At 37.3% G+C, this 17,550-nt stretch overlaps 1 protein-coding gene across 1 annotated transcript in view; it reads right to left on the bottom strand.

Moving 5' to 3' along the window:
• The window catches only part of DDX42 (DEAD-box helicase 42), a 43,323-nt gene extending 25,839 nt beyond the window's left edge, over positions 1-17,484 (bottom strand). The window contains exons 1-3 of the mRNA XM_081272170.1: positions 17,329-17,484; positions 6,492-6,724; positions 3,727-3,877 (exon numbers count right to left, since the gene is read on the bottom strand). Coding sequence (XP_081128296.1) covers positions 3,727-3,877; positions 6,492-6,712 — 372 coding nt within the window. The 5' untranslated portion in view covers positions 6,713-6,724; positions 17,329-17,484. The remainder of the gene's footprint in view (positions 1-3,726; positions 3,878-6,491; positions 6,725-17,328) is intronic.
• Positions 17,485-17,550: the final 66 nt, after the last annotated feature.

Here is a 17,550-nt window from a genome sequence, read left to right as displayed (position 1 = left end):
ATTCCTCTACCAAAAGAAAAATTACAAAGCAAGTGTTATGATAACTGACTATAAGCAAGTGGCCTAAACATCAAGAAAACAGGGATTGATGTGAACAAGGAAAATGCATGCCTTGTCTATAGAGAGCCACTTACTCAGCAATAGCTTATTTTTGCCACACAAGAAAGCAGGCTTAGTATTGCTAGCTATTTCACTTCATGGAGCCTGAAAATTAAGACAAAATTCCCTGATTTTAAAAATGGTGGCTCTTATTTTTACAAACAACATCTAGGTCAAACTAAAACACGTCCATATTGTATCCGTTCCCTCTTTTCTTAGAGGAGAGATGAATTCTGACTGAAGACAAATTAGGAATCTGGGAGAATATTATTTCATAAGCAACGAAGGAGAGATTTTAAATAAAAGGAATTAATAAGAAATGTGATTTGGTCTCATCAACCTGTAGCTTTACCACATAAACAGGAGAGGGGAGAGTCTGAAGGAGAGAAAATATTTAAATCAGACAACAGTTAAATAGAGTATAGAGTAGAATAAATAATGGTGAAAACAGAAAGGAATGAAAAGATGCAAGGGATACTGTGAAGATCAACCCACTCAGTAAATGAAGAAGGGCAGTGGTATATACTGGAAAAAGTTATGCTCTTGGACTACTAAAGCAAGAAAAAATAGATTTGAGTTCCTGCTATCCAAATATTGTCAGTATGATGCAAGGCAGGCTATATAAATTATATTAGGGCTTGGCCTAGCATGCATGAGGTGCTAGACTCAATCCCCAGCATCATACATATACACAAATGAGTAAATACTATCATAGGGCTCAGTTGTCTGATGTTAAAAATTACATATACATTTTTTTCTATGTCCTATAGTAAGTGTATAGTAAGAACATGTTTGAAGCTGAGCTCAGTGGCGCACACCTATAATCCCAGCAACCTGGAAGGTTGAGGCAGGAGGATATCAAGTGTGAGGTCAACCTTAGCAATTTAGCAAGGCCCTAGCAACTCAAAATAAAAAATAAAAAATCAGGAGATGGGGTTGTAGCTCAGTTAAGTGCCCCTGGGTACCAATACCCCCCCACACAAGAAATATATATGCTTGAAAATCTGCTTTTTAAAAAAAGTGGGTGGGGGCAAGTGAAAGAAAGATGCTAAAACAAGGTTTTATATTGTATGAGTACTGGTGCTAGTAATAGGAATAAGACAAGTCAGTGAACTAGTTAAAGAGGAAAAGATAATGAACTGGGTTTAAGGTGGCACTGGGACATGCCCAGGTAAAAATGGTCAATATGCTTCCAGAAAAGTAGGGTTAAAACTGAAAAAAAAAAAAAAAAAAAAAAGCATGGGACTAAAGACGTGAATTATGCACACAGAAGTTAAGTTTTATAAGTGGATAAGGTAACTAACAAATGTATAAAGAGTAAGGTAGTGTGTAGAGTGCTTGGCTAGAATGCATGAGGCCAAGAGTTGAATCCCCAGTAATGAAAGCAAAAAAAAAAAAAAAAAAAAGAGAGACAGTAAATTAATGTAGAGAACACTAAAGGGCCTCTATATTTGAGGAACTGAGAGAGGATCATAAGAAGAAAGATCATAGATATATATTTAAGGATTTTGTTTAGGTGTAACAATGATATAGTGGTTATGTTTAAAAGTCATCTTATACATACAGAAATACTGACAGATGAAATTATGTGTCTTGAATTTACTTTAAAACTACCCAAAACAGGTTTTGAGGAGGGAGGGTTTTTGTATTTGTTTTGTGTACTGGAGATTGAACCCATGGGCACATAATCACTGAGCCACATCCCTAATCCTTTATTTTCAGATAGGTTCTTATTAAATTGCTTAGGTCCTTGCTAAGTTGCTGAGGCTGACCTCAAACTTGCAATCCTCCTGGCTAAGCCTCCTGAGTCACTAGAACTATAGATGTGCACCACCATGACATGATGAGGGAGGGGTTTGATCACAGAAGACTGGTTAAAGGTTAACTGACAAATTTGAAAAGTTCATTTTATTATTCTAATGTTATATGTCTGAAATTTTCCATAATAAAAAAATAAATAAGCAACTAAATAGAAAGAAAGCAAGCAAGCAAGCCACAGAGATGGAAAAAATGCAAAAATCATAAAAACCTAGTGAGAAGAATTTCCAGATGGGAGTGGTCATAAGTTTTAATTCCTATGGGAAGGTTATAAATACTAATACTAATGTTAATAAGAAGTAACATTTAAAACTACAAAATTTGTAATTTAAGCTGGAAGTTTAATTGACTTACATAAATATGTACTTAATAAGTGCTAGATTGAATAACACTATGATTACACAGGGCTGGGGTTGTGGCTCAGTATTGGAGCACTAGGTTCAATCCTCAGCACTACATAAAAATAAATAAATAAATAAATAAACAAACGGGGCTGGGGATGTGGCTCAAGAGGTAGCGCGCTCGCCTGGCATGCGTGCAGCCTGGGTTTGATCCTCAGCACCACATACAAAGATGTTGTGTCTGCCGAAAACTAAAAAATAAATATTAAAAAATTCTCTAAATAAATAAGTGATAGCTGGGGTTGTGGCTCACTGGTAGAGCTCTTGCCCCTCACATGTGAGGCACTGGGTTCAATCCTCAGACCACATTAAAAAAAAAAAAAAATGAAATAAAGATATTGTGTTCACATATAACTAAAAAAATATATTTTAAAAAATGACTGACTCATAATGGTGATGGGCAGGGGGCATGGGAGAAATGGAGGAACTTTAGATAGGACAAAGGGGAGGGAGGGGGATAGGAGGGGGCAAAGGGGGTAGGAATGATGGTGGAATGACTTAAACATCATTACCCTAAGTACATGAATGAGTACACAAATGCTGCGAAAATACTTTGTGTACAATCAGTGACTTGAAAAATTATGTTCTATATGTGTAATATGAAATGAATTTCATTCTGCTGTCATAACAGAAAAATAATTTAATTAAAAAAAGACTGGAAGAATAGAAAGATGAGTTAAGATTCTTAAACACCCAAAATAGTCAAACTTAAAAATAAATAAATAAATGAATAAAATGAAGGTATTGTGTCCATCTACAACTAAAAAATATTATGGGGCAAGGGAAGTTGAGAGCAAAATTAAACAAATAAAACAAGCAGAATCCAAAATATGAACAGGGTTTGTTAACTATTTCTTTTCTTTTTTAAAAATATTTTTTAGTTGTCGATGGACCTTTATTCTTTTCATATGTTTATGCAGTGCTGAGAATCAAACCCAGTGCTTTATACATGCAAGGCAAGCGCTCCACCACTGAGCAAGCGCTCAACCCCAGCCCTTGTTAACTAGTTTTTAATTACTGTTAATAATAACTAAAATTATTAATAATTGTCAACTAATTCTGATTAATTTTTAATTCGTTTTTGTTTTTTAGTGGTACAGGGTTGCTCTAGCACTCAGCTATACACCAAATCTTTGAGACCAGGTCTCACTAAAGTTGCCTGGGCAAGGCTTGAACTTATAATCCTCCTGCTTTGCCTTCCTGAATTGCTGGGATTGCAAACACTGGCCACTGTGCCTGGCTCCCAATTTTTATTATTTTTTGAGACATAGTCTTGTTAAGTTGCCCAGGCTAGCCTCAAACTTGTATCTTCCTGCCTCAACCTCCTGAAAAGCTGGGATTACAGGTAAGTTTCACAATGCCTAGCTAATTGTTACATATTTTAATGAAGAAATAAACTGATACTTGCCTCCACTTCAGCCATAAATGCTTCCAAGGGATCATCATCACTGTCAGAATCTGCTGGCTTGGAATGAAACTGCTGGCGGGTAGGTGAGTTTTCAGCAGGAATGTAAGGTAAGTCAACATTGCTAGAGTCTTCTTCCTCATCTTCAAAATAGCTGAAAATTAAAATGTAGAGTGGTAAAGTGACTATTTAGTCTGGGTTCAGTGGATCTGACATTTAATGGAAATTTTTATTATGGCACATCTTTTTATACAACCTTTGTGTGTGTGTGTGTGTGTGTGTGTGTATGTTGGGGTACTATGGTCTATCTTACTATTAAAATTTTTTTTTTCTAGCTAGGTGTGGTGTTGCATGTCTGTAATTCTGGCAACTTAGGAGGCTGAGATAGGAGGATTTTAAGTTTGAAGCCAACCTCAACAGCTCAGCAAGACCAACAACTTATCAAAACCCTGTCTGAAAACAACAACAAAAAATTCTATTCAGGTCAAATTAAGCGACTCTTCATGGCTTTAAGACTTAAAAACTTAATTAAGTATTACTAAGTACGTGCAAAAATTCTAATAACATTACAAGAAAACAGTCATGGCAGATACTCCATTTCAAGAGTGTCTGTTCAAATCACATCCCCAGTTCTGTTAAAAGAAATGAATTTCCAATATAAATTAAATATTTTACATTGGAATAAGATTGGTTAAATATTAAAGAGTATGTGCTAAAAAGGAAAAAATAAACCTTTTGATTGAAATATTAAAAACAACATATTCTTTATAATCCTTAAAAACTTAAAAATATTTTCAAAAGTCTAAGGATTTTCTTTAGAAGTTCTGGACTATTTTTCGAGAATCAACAGAAGTGGCTCAGAAGGCTGAGGCAGGAGGATTGTGAGTTGAAAGCCAGCCTCAGAAAAAGCAAGGCACTAAGCAACTCAGTGAGACCCTGTCTCTAAATAAAATACAAAATAGAGCTGGGGATGTGGCTCAGCTGTTAAGTGGCCCTGAGTTCAATCCCCGGTAACAAAAAATTGCTCAGTCCACAATCATTCACCACACTACTTGAAAGTGTTGAGAGAGGACATCTTCAAAGCCTGGAGAAACCATCACTCTTTCTACAACAAACATTCCAGAAAAGAATGTCAGTATAGATCTTGATAAATTAAAATAAAACATCTTTTAGACATTACCTCAAAATTAAAAAAAAAATATAAACAAATATTAGTTCAAACATCTGCAACTTAAAAATTTAAAGCATTACAAGTTTTCATAGAAATTATTTTAAAAAGCTCCAACAACTTATGCTATACGTACATATATACACATATATGTACACTAATGTAGTAATTATGTATACACTAATTAATAGTCATACATTTCACAACAACATTTAGGTCAGCAACAGATCACATATATATATAGTGGTGGTCCCATAAAATTATAAAAGAATTGAAAATTTCCTAATGCCTACAGAATACTGTAACACAATACATTACTCACATGTCTGTGGTGATGTGCTAATGCTGGTATAAACAAACCTACTGTGCTACCAGTAATACAAGAGTATGGCACATGCAATTATGCATAGCAAGTAAAACTTAATAATGATAAAATGTTACTGGTTCATGCATTCAACATACTATTTATCGTTATTTTGGAGTATAATCCTAATTATTAAAAAAAAAACTTATGGCTGGGAACAGTGAGGTATGCCAGTAATCCCAGCACTACATGGGAGGCTGAGGCAGGTGGATCTCAAGTATGAGGCCAGCATGGGAAACTTAGAGACCCAATCTCAAAATAAACAAAAATGGCTGAAGAGGTAGCTCAGCTGAAAAACATTTTGCCTAGCATGTGCAAGGCCCTGGGTTTAATTCCCAGTACAGCAAAACAAAACAAACTCAAGCAGCATCAGAACCAGGATGGAAATAATAGTAATAAGAAATTTCTTTTCATTTTACTCTACACCTGTCATCAATGCATCAATGATTAATAAACATTTTCAAATGTAAAAAAATAAAAAAATTTCTTCAAATTCAGGAAAAATTATCTTTAGGAATTAGAGCTCAAACACTTAAATTCCAGCTTTTTACAACATTTTATTAGACAAGCAAGGTAAAAATTATAATCGATAAATGTTTCCTAAGAACTGTGGGGAGCCAGACACGATGAGCTTGGGAGGCTGAGGCACTGAGCAACTCAGTGAGATCCTGTCTCTAAAATACAAAGGGGATGTGATTCAGTGGTCCAGTGCCCCTGAGTTCAATCCCCGGTACCCCAAAACAAAAAAATTGTAGGGAAAATCTGAGTAGATTTTTTCTATCACTGTAAGATGATGCAATATAATGATTTTGAGGACTTAGATGTTAAGATAATGTTTCTACCAGATCTGACAATCGTGTTTTCACAAAACGATTTATATGGTATTAATAAAAGGGTGCAGTAAAGACCACCAAAACTCAAATTATATAAAACTCTTCAATCATACTTAAGCTTCAATGGTCTCCCACCCTGAAACCATGCATTTATTGTGTAACTGCCCACTAGAATGCTAGCCAGGGAGAAATCATTATTCATGAAACAAAGGTATAAACATTATATTCCTTACAAATAAGTAGATTTAACAATTTACATACTAGGAACAATACAATTCAGTGAGATAACCAATTTAGGAAGTCATTATTACTTGGGAAACAAAGTTTCTTTGCCTTAATTTCTGCTAATGGAATAGAAACTTAAAGCCCAAACTTTGCTAAAACACCAAGAATTACCACTTACGCATTTTCTTCATCAAAGTTGGCTCGCTTAGATCCAATTTTGTAGAAGGAAGGAAGCTGTGGTGGAGCTGACTTCCCAAATCCAGAAGATGAGCTAGTTGCCCCAAAGGCACTATGGGACTGTTGTGGGAGTTTAGGTTCCTCCTTCTTCCCAGCACTGATGGCAAAACCTCCGAAACCAAATCCCCGCTTAGTGCCCGGGCCACCTTTATTCCAGTTCATGGTGCTAATAATCTGTTAGGAATAAGATGCACAAATATAAAATTAACTTTATAAACAGCTATCCATAATTTTAAACTCTGTCCCTCAAAACTATAACACTGCACTTCAGATAGATATAATAACCTCAACCAAATGATTATTTCCTAAAATATTGAGGAATTATTCATTTTATTGGGATTTCAAATAGGAATGCAGTACCTCCCTCTTCAAATGGATTTCGTTGCTAATCAACATTTAAGTTGCCAAAAATATTTATAAAATATTTTGGGGACTCTTAATATGGGCTGGGTATTAGATTAGTAATTAAAAATATCAAGATTAAAAAACAATCTCTTAATCTTTATCCTCACAGAAGTTAGTCACCTGGAGAAAAAAACACTTTAAAAACAAAAAACCAACACCTGCCCCCACACATTATAATATAATGCTTACAATAACAAAGACTGAGACACTATCGGCAACACTGTCCCCAAACCAAAAATTATCCTCTGATAATGACATCTGGAAGAACCAAAGAATTGAAACTTAAAAGATAAGATCAGAGCCAGGAATGGAGATAGGCATTGACAGCCTCAGCTACTTAGGAGGCTAAGATAGGAGCATCACTAGTGCTCAGGTGTTGGAGATCAGCCTGGGCAACAGTGAGACTGTTTAAAAAAAAAAAAAAAAAAAGACATAATCAAGTATTTATAGTTAATATCTACGAATGTATCTCTGAGGGGTACTTATTAACCATACATTTATTGGACAACTCCCTATTAGAACACTATCCAGGAAGAAACCATAATTCACTGACAAATTCCCTTAAGTATTCAGTTAGCATATGGTTAAGGATTACAAAGAAATTTCCTTAGTATTAAAATCATTTTATAATCTCAATCTTACTAGTCTTGGCTCCAAAAAAGCCTTTCCCCGCTTAATCCCCAAAAAATTTTTCAATGACATAATTTATTCAAATTTCATAGAAAAGCAGAAAACTCAGAAAGTTGGAGCTCAGCACGGTGACACACACCTGAAACCCCAGGTACTTAAGAGGCTGAGGCAGAAGGATCACAAGTTTAAGGATGGCCTGGGTACCTTAGTGAAACTGTTTCAGAATAAAAAAAATTTTTTTTAAAGAGTTGAGGTGTAATTCAATGATTGAATGCTCACCCAGTGCAGATTCATATTGGGGCGGTGTGGGGGGGGGGGTGGCGGAGAAAAACAACTCAGAAAGCAAATAAATAAATAAGTAAAACTGCCTGAAATTCCCTCTCCTACATATCTAGTTTTTTTTTATATCTACATGTGTACATATACATACACAAAATTTAAAGACAAAACTAAATCTATATTGAGTATTTTATTGATTTCTTCACCTACTGATATACTGTAATACCTTGCAATGTCAATATTTCTTCACTACTATTTTGTTATAAAACATATTATAGCTCTATCTTTGTGTATACCCTTAATTATTTCCTTAATATCAAATTTTAAAATGTAATTGCTTAGTAAAGAGAAGTTCTAATTACTACTTATATTTATGGAAATGTCCGTTACACACTGAGTAAAACAAGGTGGGTGGTATGATTCAATTTATGTAAAAAGCACATTATAGGGGCTGGGGTTGTAGCTCAGTGGTAGAGCACTTGCCTAGCACATGTGAGGCACTGGGTTCAATACTCAGCACCACATAAAAATAAATAAATAAAGATATTGTGTCCATCTACAACAACAACAAAAAACACATTACAAACAGATAGTTGGAAGTCTATATCAAAACGTTAATACCAGTTACTTGATTTTCACTTTTTTTTTTGTTTTGATATTTACCCTTAGACTAAAATGGCTTTGAAGTTGAGATGGAAAAAGTTCCAAAAACCACATTTTACAGTAATATTGCCAAAGGGACCAGGAATAAAATATTCTGTACCTTTCTGGTTCTATGCCCCTCACATGTATCCATCTTATAGGTTTTATTTGAACTATATAGCATTTAGTTTAGTCAGCTTAGTATGAAGTTAAAGTTAAACTATGTCAATTTCTACTCTTAGACCACAACTAAGCACTAGACAGGGACTATCTTTCCTCATTTTAGACTTTCCAACACAGTAAATATAGCTAAAAGTAGGTACTTAGTGTTTACTTGAACTTAATTAGGAGTCTCATAAGGGATTACTTCAACCAGGGAATCAATGTAATTTACTGAAATGAAATTTATTAAGACTATTTACAAGCAAGAAAATCTTAGTATTTAATGTTTTTAATCTAATCTGTATCCCTATGCTTACAAAAATTGTTCTAAATAAACAAAAATGATGGACCCTAAATTTTTACTTCATTTTCCCTAGTGTATACAATGTACATATATGTACACTAGAAACCAGAAAGTAGGCAAAGGAAGAATGGTAAGATGACATTGAGATTCAGGTGGATTTTTTTTTTAATTTTTAAAAATATTTTTTTAGATGTTGATGGACCTTTATTTTGTTTCACTCATTTATATGTGATGCTGAGAATCGAACCCAGTGCCTCACACCCGCTAGACAAGTGCTCTATCACTGAGCCACAACCCCAGCTCCAGGTGGATTTTTTTTTAAATATTTATTTTTTAGTTGTAGTCGGACACAATACCTTTATTTAATTTATTATTGTTATTATTTTTTTTTATGTGGTACTAAGGATAGAACCCAGGACCTCGTACATGCTAGGCGAGTGCTCTACTGCTGAGCCACAACCCCAGTCCTCAGGTGGATTTTAAGAATCACAAGACAGGATTTTAAAAATCACAGGGCACACGCCTGTAATCCCAGTAGCTAGGAAGCCTGAGGCTAGAGGATCAAAAGTTCAAGGCCAGCTTCAGCAATTTATTGTCTCAATAAATAAAGTAAGTAAAAAATAAAAAATACTGTGAATATAACTCCGTGTTAAAGCATCCCTGGGTTCAATCCCTAGAACTTCCCGTGACTGTCCCCCCAACCCCCGCTGCCAAAATAAATAAATCACATAAAAGATCTCCTAGCAAGGAAAGTTTCAACAGTTTACTGCAAGTTTGGTAAGAAAACAAGTAGTTAGGCACTGGGCATTTGCATATTAAACATACATCTGGCTATTCTCTAGGAGATGCCTCCGTAGTAGTTTTGGCCAGCCAAAAACCAACAGTTGCTCAGTGGTAGAGCATTTCCCTAGCAGACCCTGGGTCCAATCCCTAGCACCACTAAAGACAAAAAATGAAAACACCAAGAACATGATAGGCTTGGTACGCAGATCGGTGGTAGAGCATATGCTTAGCACTTGAAGCCTTGGGTTTGATTTCCGGCACCACCAAAACTACAACAAAAACCCCCATATATAAAATATGATGCCTTCTAACAGATGTATTATACAAAGTTCACTCATTGGTGGTCTAGGAAAGGGTTCTTTGAATTAGGATGAGGAAAACTGATGTCACATAAGTTTTCCTAGAGATGACATGATATTAAATTTTGAAGCTTAAAGAGCTTTAAAAAGCTTTAAAAGCAAAGAGGCAGCAGAGGAGGCATTTTAAATTGAAATCACTGCAAGTAGTACCCAAAGTTCACTGAAGCTACAGGTTAGTAGGATATCTGGAAAAATTGCAGGATACATGTTTGGAAAAACAGGGCAAGATGAACAGCTCAGTATGTATCTTAACAGCATATCATACAAAAATACATTGTCAACTATAAATAATCATTGATTTTAAGCAAAAAGGGCATACGTTTTAAAAGACTGAATGAGAGACAGTAGACAAAGATAACAAAGAAATTGCTGAGGTTCTTATAGAGCCAAGAGAGAGCCTAACCAAGCAGATGTTGCTGAAGGTGCCAGAAAGATCATGAGGTGCTGAGGGTTTAAAAAGCAAACTGACAGTGGGTTCCTAAGGGGAAAAGGCAGAGGATGAGGGCAGAACAGCTATTTGATTATACATAGAAATACATTTCTATATTTACATGTTGGGATTTTTTTTTGGGGGGGGGTGTGGGGGCTATAGGGTGTTGAACCCAAGGGAACTTAACCACTGAGCCACATCCCCAGTCCTTTTTTGTAATTTTATTTAAAGAGAGGGTCTCACCGAGTTGCTTAGGGCCTCTCTAAATTGCTGAGGCTGGCTTTGAACTTCCCATCCTCCTGCCTCAGCCTTCTGAGCGGTTGGGATTACAGGGGTGTGCCACTGTGCCCAGCTCACGTGTTTTTGAAATGATTATGAGAAGTATGACTATCCTTAAGCTAACAGGTTAACAAATCAATTAGAACAAATAAATAATTTAAAAAAGAAGAAGCTAACAGGCATGTGGACCAAAGTTAAAACTATTTTCTGTTGTACTCAACTTTTCTTTCAAAACAAACTGATACTCACATCCCAGGAGGATCTTTCTCATCAATGAAGAAAAGTTTGAGCAGTGTTTCTGGAATCAAATGGATTATCTTCTTATTATGTGGTTGGGGTACAAATGTGTCTATTTTCACTGCAATAAGGGTTCTTGGGCACCCTTTTCTCTTTCCCAGGTCATATCCTTCCTTAATTTTTTTCCATATTATAAAATTAGAGGTAAATCATTAGAACACAGTTTATGTACTCTAATGCATGATATAAAATTGCATATTTAGGAAACAAAAGGCTGGGTGAGGAAAAGTGTACTGTTACCGTGCAGTTAAATTTTGGCTCTGGCTTTTAGTTTGAACAACATTCTAGTCTATCCCAATAATCACAGGTGCCATCTCTGCAACAGAAAGAGTGGTGGTAGCAAAACTTCCAGAATGTTAAAAAACAAACAAGGGGTGGGGCTGTAGCTCAGTGGTAGAGTGCTTGCCTAAGACACTGGGTTCAATCCTTAGCACCACAAAAAAAATAAACAAATACATTGTGTTACCTACAACTAAAATTTTTACATATATATGTATAAAATAAATCACTTCTTTAAAACAAAAACCGTGTACCCTTTTTTTAAAATATTTATTTTTTAGGTGTAGATGGACACAACACAATGCCTTTATTTTTATGTGGTGCTGAGGATCGAACCCGGGTCCCGCCTGTGCTAGGTGAAATGTTCTCCCGCTGAGCCACAATCCCAGCCCACCATGTGCCTTTTCAAGACCAACTAAACTTTTCTATAAAGCATCACTAGGTCTTTCAAAGTTTGTGTTGTAAGAAGCAATGTAGACAATGCTACAGTACTTCTTATTTTTGTTTATGATGACAACCACCAATTCTTTTTCATTTAAGTGAGGTTGATAAATTTAATGTAGCTGAAGGGTCATTTTCAATTAGGAAAGTTCATTTTGATGAGAAGTTGCACTAGGATTATACACAAGATGGAAAAAATGTATTTAAAATAAAGTACAAATCTGGGCACAGTGGTGCACACCTGTAATCCCAGTAACTCAGGAGGCAGACGACGGAGAAACATAAGTTTAAGGACAGCCTAACCAACTGAGTGAGGCCCTAAGCAACTCAGTGAGACTCTGTTTCAAAATAAAAAATAAAAGGGCTGGGATGCAGCTCAGTGGTAAAGTGCTACTGGGTTCAATCCCCAGTACTGCAAATAAATGAATAAATAAATGTGCATCCAAGCTCTCCAAAATTCATCCTAGAATTCGTGAAATCCAATGTCTTCTAAATCTTGTTATCTAGCTGCCTTTCCTGATTAAGCTAAACCAGAACATCCAACACATCATTAATTTCTTGCTCTCTTTAAAAATTTTTTTCCCTACTATAAAGCCATGTATATAGCTACTGAACCTTGACAGAGACACAGCTTTGGGGAATTACAGTTAAGAGAAGAAGATAACCACTCTAATTTCTTTTTTTGGTGGGGGAATGCTGTGGAGATACTAAGGACTGAACCCAGGAGTACTTTGCCACTGAGTGACATCTCCACTCCCACACCCTAATTGAGACAGCCTCATTAAGCTGCTTAGGTCCTCACTAAATTTCTGCAGCTGGCCTTGAATTTATGATCCTCCTGCCTCAGCCTCCAGTCACTGGGATTACAGGCATGCATCATAGTGACCAGCTACCACTCTAATTTCTAAGTGGTCATATGAAGTTACAAAAAAAGAGAAATAAAGAAAAAAGATGAATACTCCTCTGCTATAAAAATTAATTTTCATGTTAAGAGATATCTGCTAAAATAAAATAAAAAAATATTAAAATGTTAAACTATAGTCCCACTACATGTGGGTCTGTTCAAAGCTCCCTTTTTGGTACATACCCCTGGCCCCAGTCTTCTCTCAGGTTAACAATATGCTTGGTATATCATCCTTCCCACCAAGATGGACAACTCAACAAATATATCTAAAATCTCACCTCTACCTCTGTAAACACTTATCAGATTGATGACAGAGAAGGTAAACATGGAAATATCCTGTAGCTTCCAGGTATATATTCAATGTTTTTTCTTCCTACACCCAAGTAAACTTCAAAGATTTCATTAAAAACAATAAATTCAACAAAAACAATCCAATTTAAAAAGGAGTAAAGAACCTGAATAGACATTTCTCCTAAGAAGATATAAAAATAGCCAATAAGAACAGGAACAGATGGATGCTCAACATCACTCGGTTATAGGGAAATGCAAATCAAAACCAGAATGAGATAGTACCCCACACCCATTAGAATGGTTACTATCAAAGAAAGAGAAAATATATGAGGCATGGTGGCACCTGCCTGTAATCTCAGCTACTTGAGAGGAAGAGGACAGAGCAAGTTAGATGCTAGCTTTGGTAACTGAGACCCTGTCTCAAAATGAAAAATCAAAAGAGGTGGGGGGTGGGGATGTAGTTCAGGGTAGAGCACTCCTCAGTTTAATCAATGTGGGGCAGGGGAATGGCTTTTCATCAAAGTAACTCTGAAGGCAAAGAAGGAAGCTCCTGCCCCTTTCAAAGCCAAACTACAGCCAAAGCTTTGAAGGCCAAGAACAGTGTTAAAAGGCATCTACAGCCATAAATGAAAAAAGATCTATGATTTACCCTACCTTCTGCCCATCCAAGATACTGCAGTTCTGGAGGCATCCCAAATATCTACTTCATTTGGCAGAATAGCATTATGTGGGAATAGTGGAACTACTCATATCAGAGAGATGAGCACTGATATGCTCAGTGAAAACCCTATTCCTCCAGGTTTTTCCAGATCCTGGCCTCAGGCCTTCCAAACACACATTCCTGATTCTGTTACTTCTTACAATTCAGTACCTCTCTACAGTTTTTCAATCAGGCTGGAATAAGCAAACTACTTTACCATTCATATTAACCAGGATTTCCCACATGCACTCAGTTTCCCAAGAAAACCAGGAACTCTGATGAATGCTTTTCCTGCTATTTGGATTCTCTCCCTTCTAAATCTCTCACTATATCTACTTACCCTTGGTATCCTTCAAAAACCATATAAAATACCAACTCCTAGAGCAATGACATGGATATAATTTCCTAGAGTAGTAGTATCTCTTCCATCAAACTCCCTGTCTGGTCTTAAAACATCTGACATTTGCCAGGCACAGTGGTGCACACCTTTAATCCCAGCGACTAGGGAGGTCAAGGAAAGAGAATCCCAAGTTTGAAACTTGGAACTGATTTAAAAAACAAACAAACCTGACATTTAATTTTAATTAATCAAGTTATACAAGAACTATGTTCTTGTTTTATTTCTTGAATTCTACATTACAGGCATCATGGTTAAAGAAACAGTTATGTACTTTTTTTTTTGTACTGGGGATTGAATCAGGGGCACTCAACCACTGAGCCACACCCCCAGCCCTATTTTGTATTTTATTTAAAGACAGGGTCTCACTGAGATGCTTAGAGCCTCCTAGTTGCTGAGGCTGGCTTTGAACTCATGATCCTCCTGCCTCAGCCTCCCGAGCTTCTGGGATTACAGGTGTATGCCACCATGCCTGGCAGAGTTATATACTTTAAAATCTTTTATAGTATGTTTTCCAGAGTATATTACTCAATAATTATTCATGCTTACTCAACATACTCAAAGAGATCTACAAAAAATGATTGAAGAGAAAAAATAAAAATAGCATAAAGTCCTATTTGGTATATTTCTAGGCTCTAAAATGCTATACTTTAGTAGGAAATCAACAGAACAGCAAAGTAACACAGGCTATGTTCAAACTATAGTTTTGCCACTAACTTGATACCAAATCTCAAGAAAGTTATTTAGCTTCTCTGGGTCTTAGTTTCTCGATCTGTAAAATGGTAAGAACATCACCTACCTCAAGGGTTGGAGTGAAAAACTGAGTTCATACACAAAAATACATTTGACAAAGCCTGGTATATAGAAAGTCTTCAAAGCATATTGGTAGACATTATGTTTATCATCATCATTTCTCCAGAAATCAATCTGTCCATTGGTAAATTGATAATATCAGGTATCTTTCAACTCAGACTCACACTGGAATACCTTATGACACTGAAGATAACAGAGATTGCAAGAAATTGACAAGTTGGGGTAAGCTTCTTAAGAGATCTAGAACCTAGGTTAGGTCTGTAAGCAGGATAGAGATGTGCTGAGAAAACGACATTCTAAAGAGAAATGATGGAAGTACCAAAGAGTACAGCGTAGGGATGAAATCTGGTTTAGAGTTTGTGTTTTGGTGAAAATAAGATATGGACTAAATGACTTTAAAAGTAGTAGATTAAGGAGCCAGGTGCGGTGGCACGCTCCTGTAATCCCAGCAACTTGAGAAACTGAAGCAGGTGGATCACACGTTGATTTTAGATCAACCTCAGCAATTTTGAGAGACAATCTCTAAATAAAGAGGCTGGGGGTGGATCTCAATGGTACAGCACCCCTGGGGATTCCATCCCTAGTACAATAAAAAAAAGTAGTAGACTAAAAACAACAACTGATTATAAAAATTGTTACTTTATTACTAGAGTTTTTGGAGGAAAATTTGGGGAGTAGTGGCATCTGATAAGCATCTACTTTACCTAATGATCTGCTTTGAGAAATCTCACACTGTATACTATTTAGTACTTTAATGAAAATCTGTATAAAAAACAAGAATTTCATCACATTTTTCTAAAACCAAATATAAGTAATTGCTGGATTAGCTATTTTTAAAAACATCCCTTTCTTTGTTATTTAATAAAACTAAATACTATGACTATCCTTATGACAGAACACATTTCTGGAGAACTGCCCTCCTCCTCGAATTATGTTACATTATTACAATGCAAGTCAAATTTTATGTTCTCTGCTGGGGGATGGTTCCCATCCTATGCAGAGTAAAGGTGAAATCCTCATAACAGCCTAAAATGTCTTGGTCCTCCCCCACCCATCTTTCTTGAACTTATCTCCTATTACTCCCTCCTTTGCTCAGTATTTCAAGCCCATCAGTCTTCTCACTGTTCCTCTAATAGGCCAGCTTTATCCTCTTCAAGGCCTTTATTCTTGCCATTCCTTCCACTGGAATGTTCCTTTCCCCAGACACTTCAACAGCTCACTCCCTCATCTCCTCCTGTTTAAATATCAACTTGTCTGAAAAGACTTCCCTCACTACTTTATTGCAAATTGAAACCACCTTCCCATCCTGCTTTTCAGCTTTATTTTTCCCCTGAGGCACTGATTATCTTCTAACATACATCAGAATATATATCTGTCTCCCTCCCCACAAGAAAATTTCATGAGGACAGAGGTCACAGACCTCTCAATATCTAAAACAACCCCAGGGAACAGGCACACAGTAGGCATCAGTAGAAATATTCTCTGAATGAATGAATTATATTATGCTACATAATCTTCCTTCTGGGTACAGAAAAATACTTTTTCACCGATGAAAGTTTAAAGACAAATTTTTATTCTAAACACCGCTCACTTTCTACCTGCCAGAACTGGGCGGGACTCTTAAAAAGTTTAAATGAATTAATATACAGTTCTTTGCCCCGTAGGAACTCGTGCGTGTATATGTGGCTGTGCAAATATACAAAAATCATTTACGAAACAACATACAGGGAAGCCACAGAAAATTAAAAGGCAAACTAAAAGACTGAGGGCCAAAGAAGGAAATGCTCACAGGATAAGGAATCTATAGTGCCCCCTCCAAACTCTCATTAATATGTTTTTCCCTATATTTTTGGTGTGCGTGCTTGCAATCCACATAAATTATTTGCTAACATAAGCTTTCAGGCAGGCCGCAAAAAGTTTGTGACAACGGTGATGCTAACCCCTGATCTACCCAAGGTTTCACAAAGATCACTGTCTTTACAATCTTCTTGTTTGTCAACTTTTGCTATCGGGAACACCTACTCCGGGACTTTTATCTCCCTGCCTACCTGAGTCAGAATCCTCCCGGTGGCTCTCGGCCTCGGAGCCCAGCATCCTGCAAATCCCTTCCCTAACCTGGCAGGCGCCGCCTCCGGAAAGCCGCCAACTGGGCCTCGGCATGAGTTGCTAGCAGCGGGAGCCGTGGGAGGGCGACGCAGCTCCGAAGGCTCCCTCGAGGCCTCAGACTGCACTCCCATCCCTCCCCGGCCCCAGAGGCTCCGCCGACTCTTTGTTAAGCGAGGCCGGGGTTCCTCAGCCTTCGCTAGGCCCCACAGTTACCTCTAGTGCTTCAAAGGGCTAGCGACCCCGCGTCCTGCCTCTCCCTTCCCCCTCTGCCACAAACCTGCTGCTATGGCTGCAGCGGCAGCTGCTGCTACCGCCGGCGCGGAGAGAATCCCACGGCCCAAAGTACGCGCGGTACAGGCCCCGTCCCGCCGCGCTCCTCCTTCTCCGCCCCCTTCTCCGCAGCCGCCGCCTCACGGCCCGTTGCTGGCGGGGGGGAGGGGAACACACACCTGACATGCGCAGTAAAGAGAGCGCGGGCCAAAGGGCGGGGCCTGGGGGG

Source organism: Spermophilus citellus (assembly GCF_964194105.1).
Source record: "Spermophilus citellus genome assembly, chromosome: 17".
Classification (NCBI taxonomy): domain Eukaryota; kingdom Metazoa; phylum Chordata; class Mammalia; order Rodentia; family Sciuridae; genus Spermophilus; species Spermophilus citellus.
Note: the sequence above shows the minus strand (reverse complement) of the source record. Positions and strands in the feature narration are given on the sequence as shown.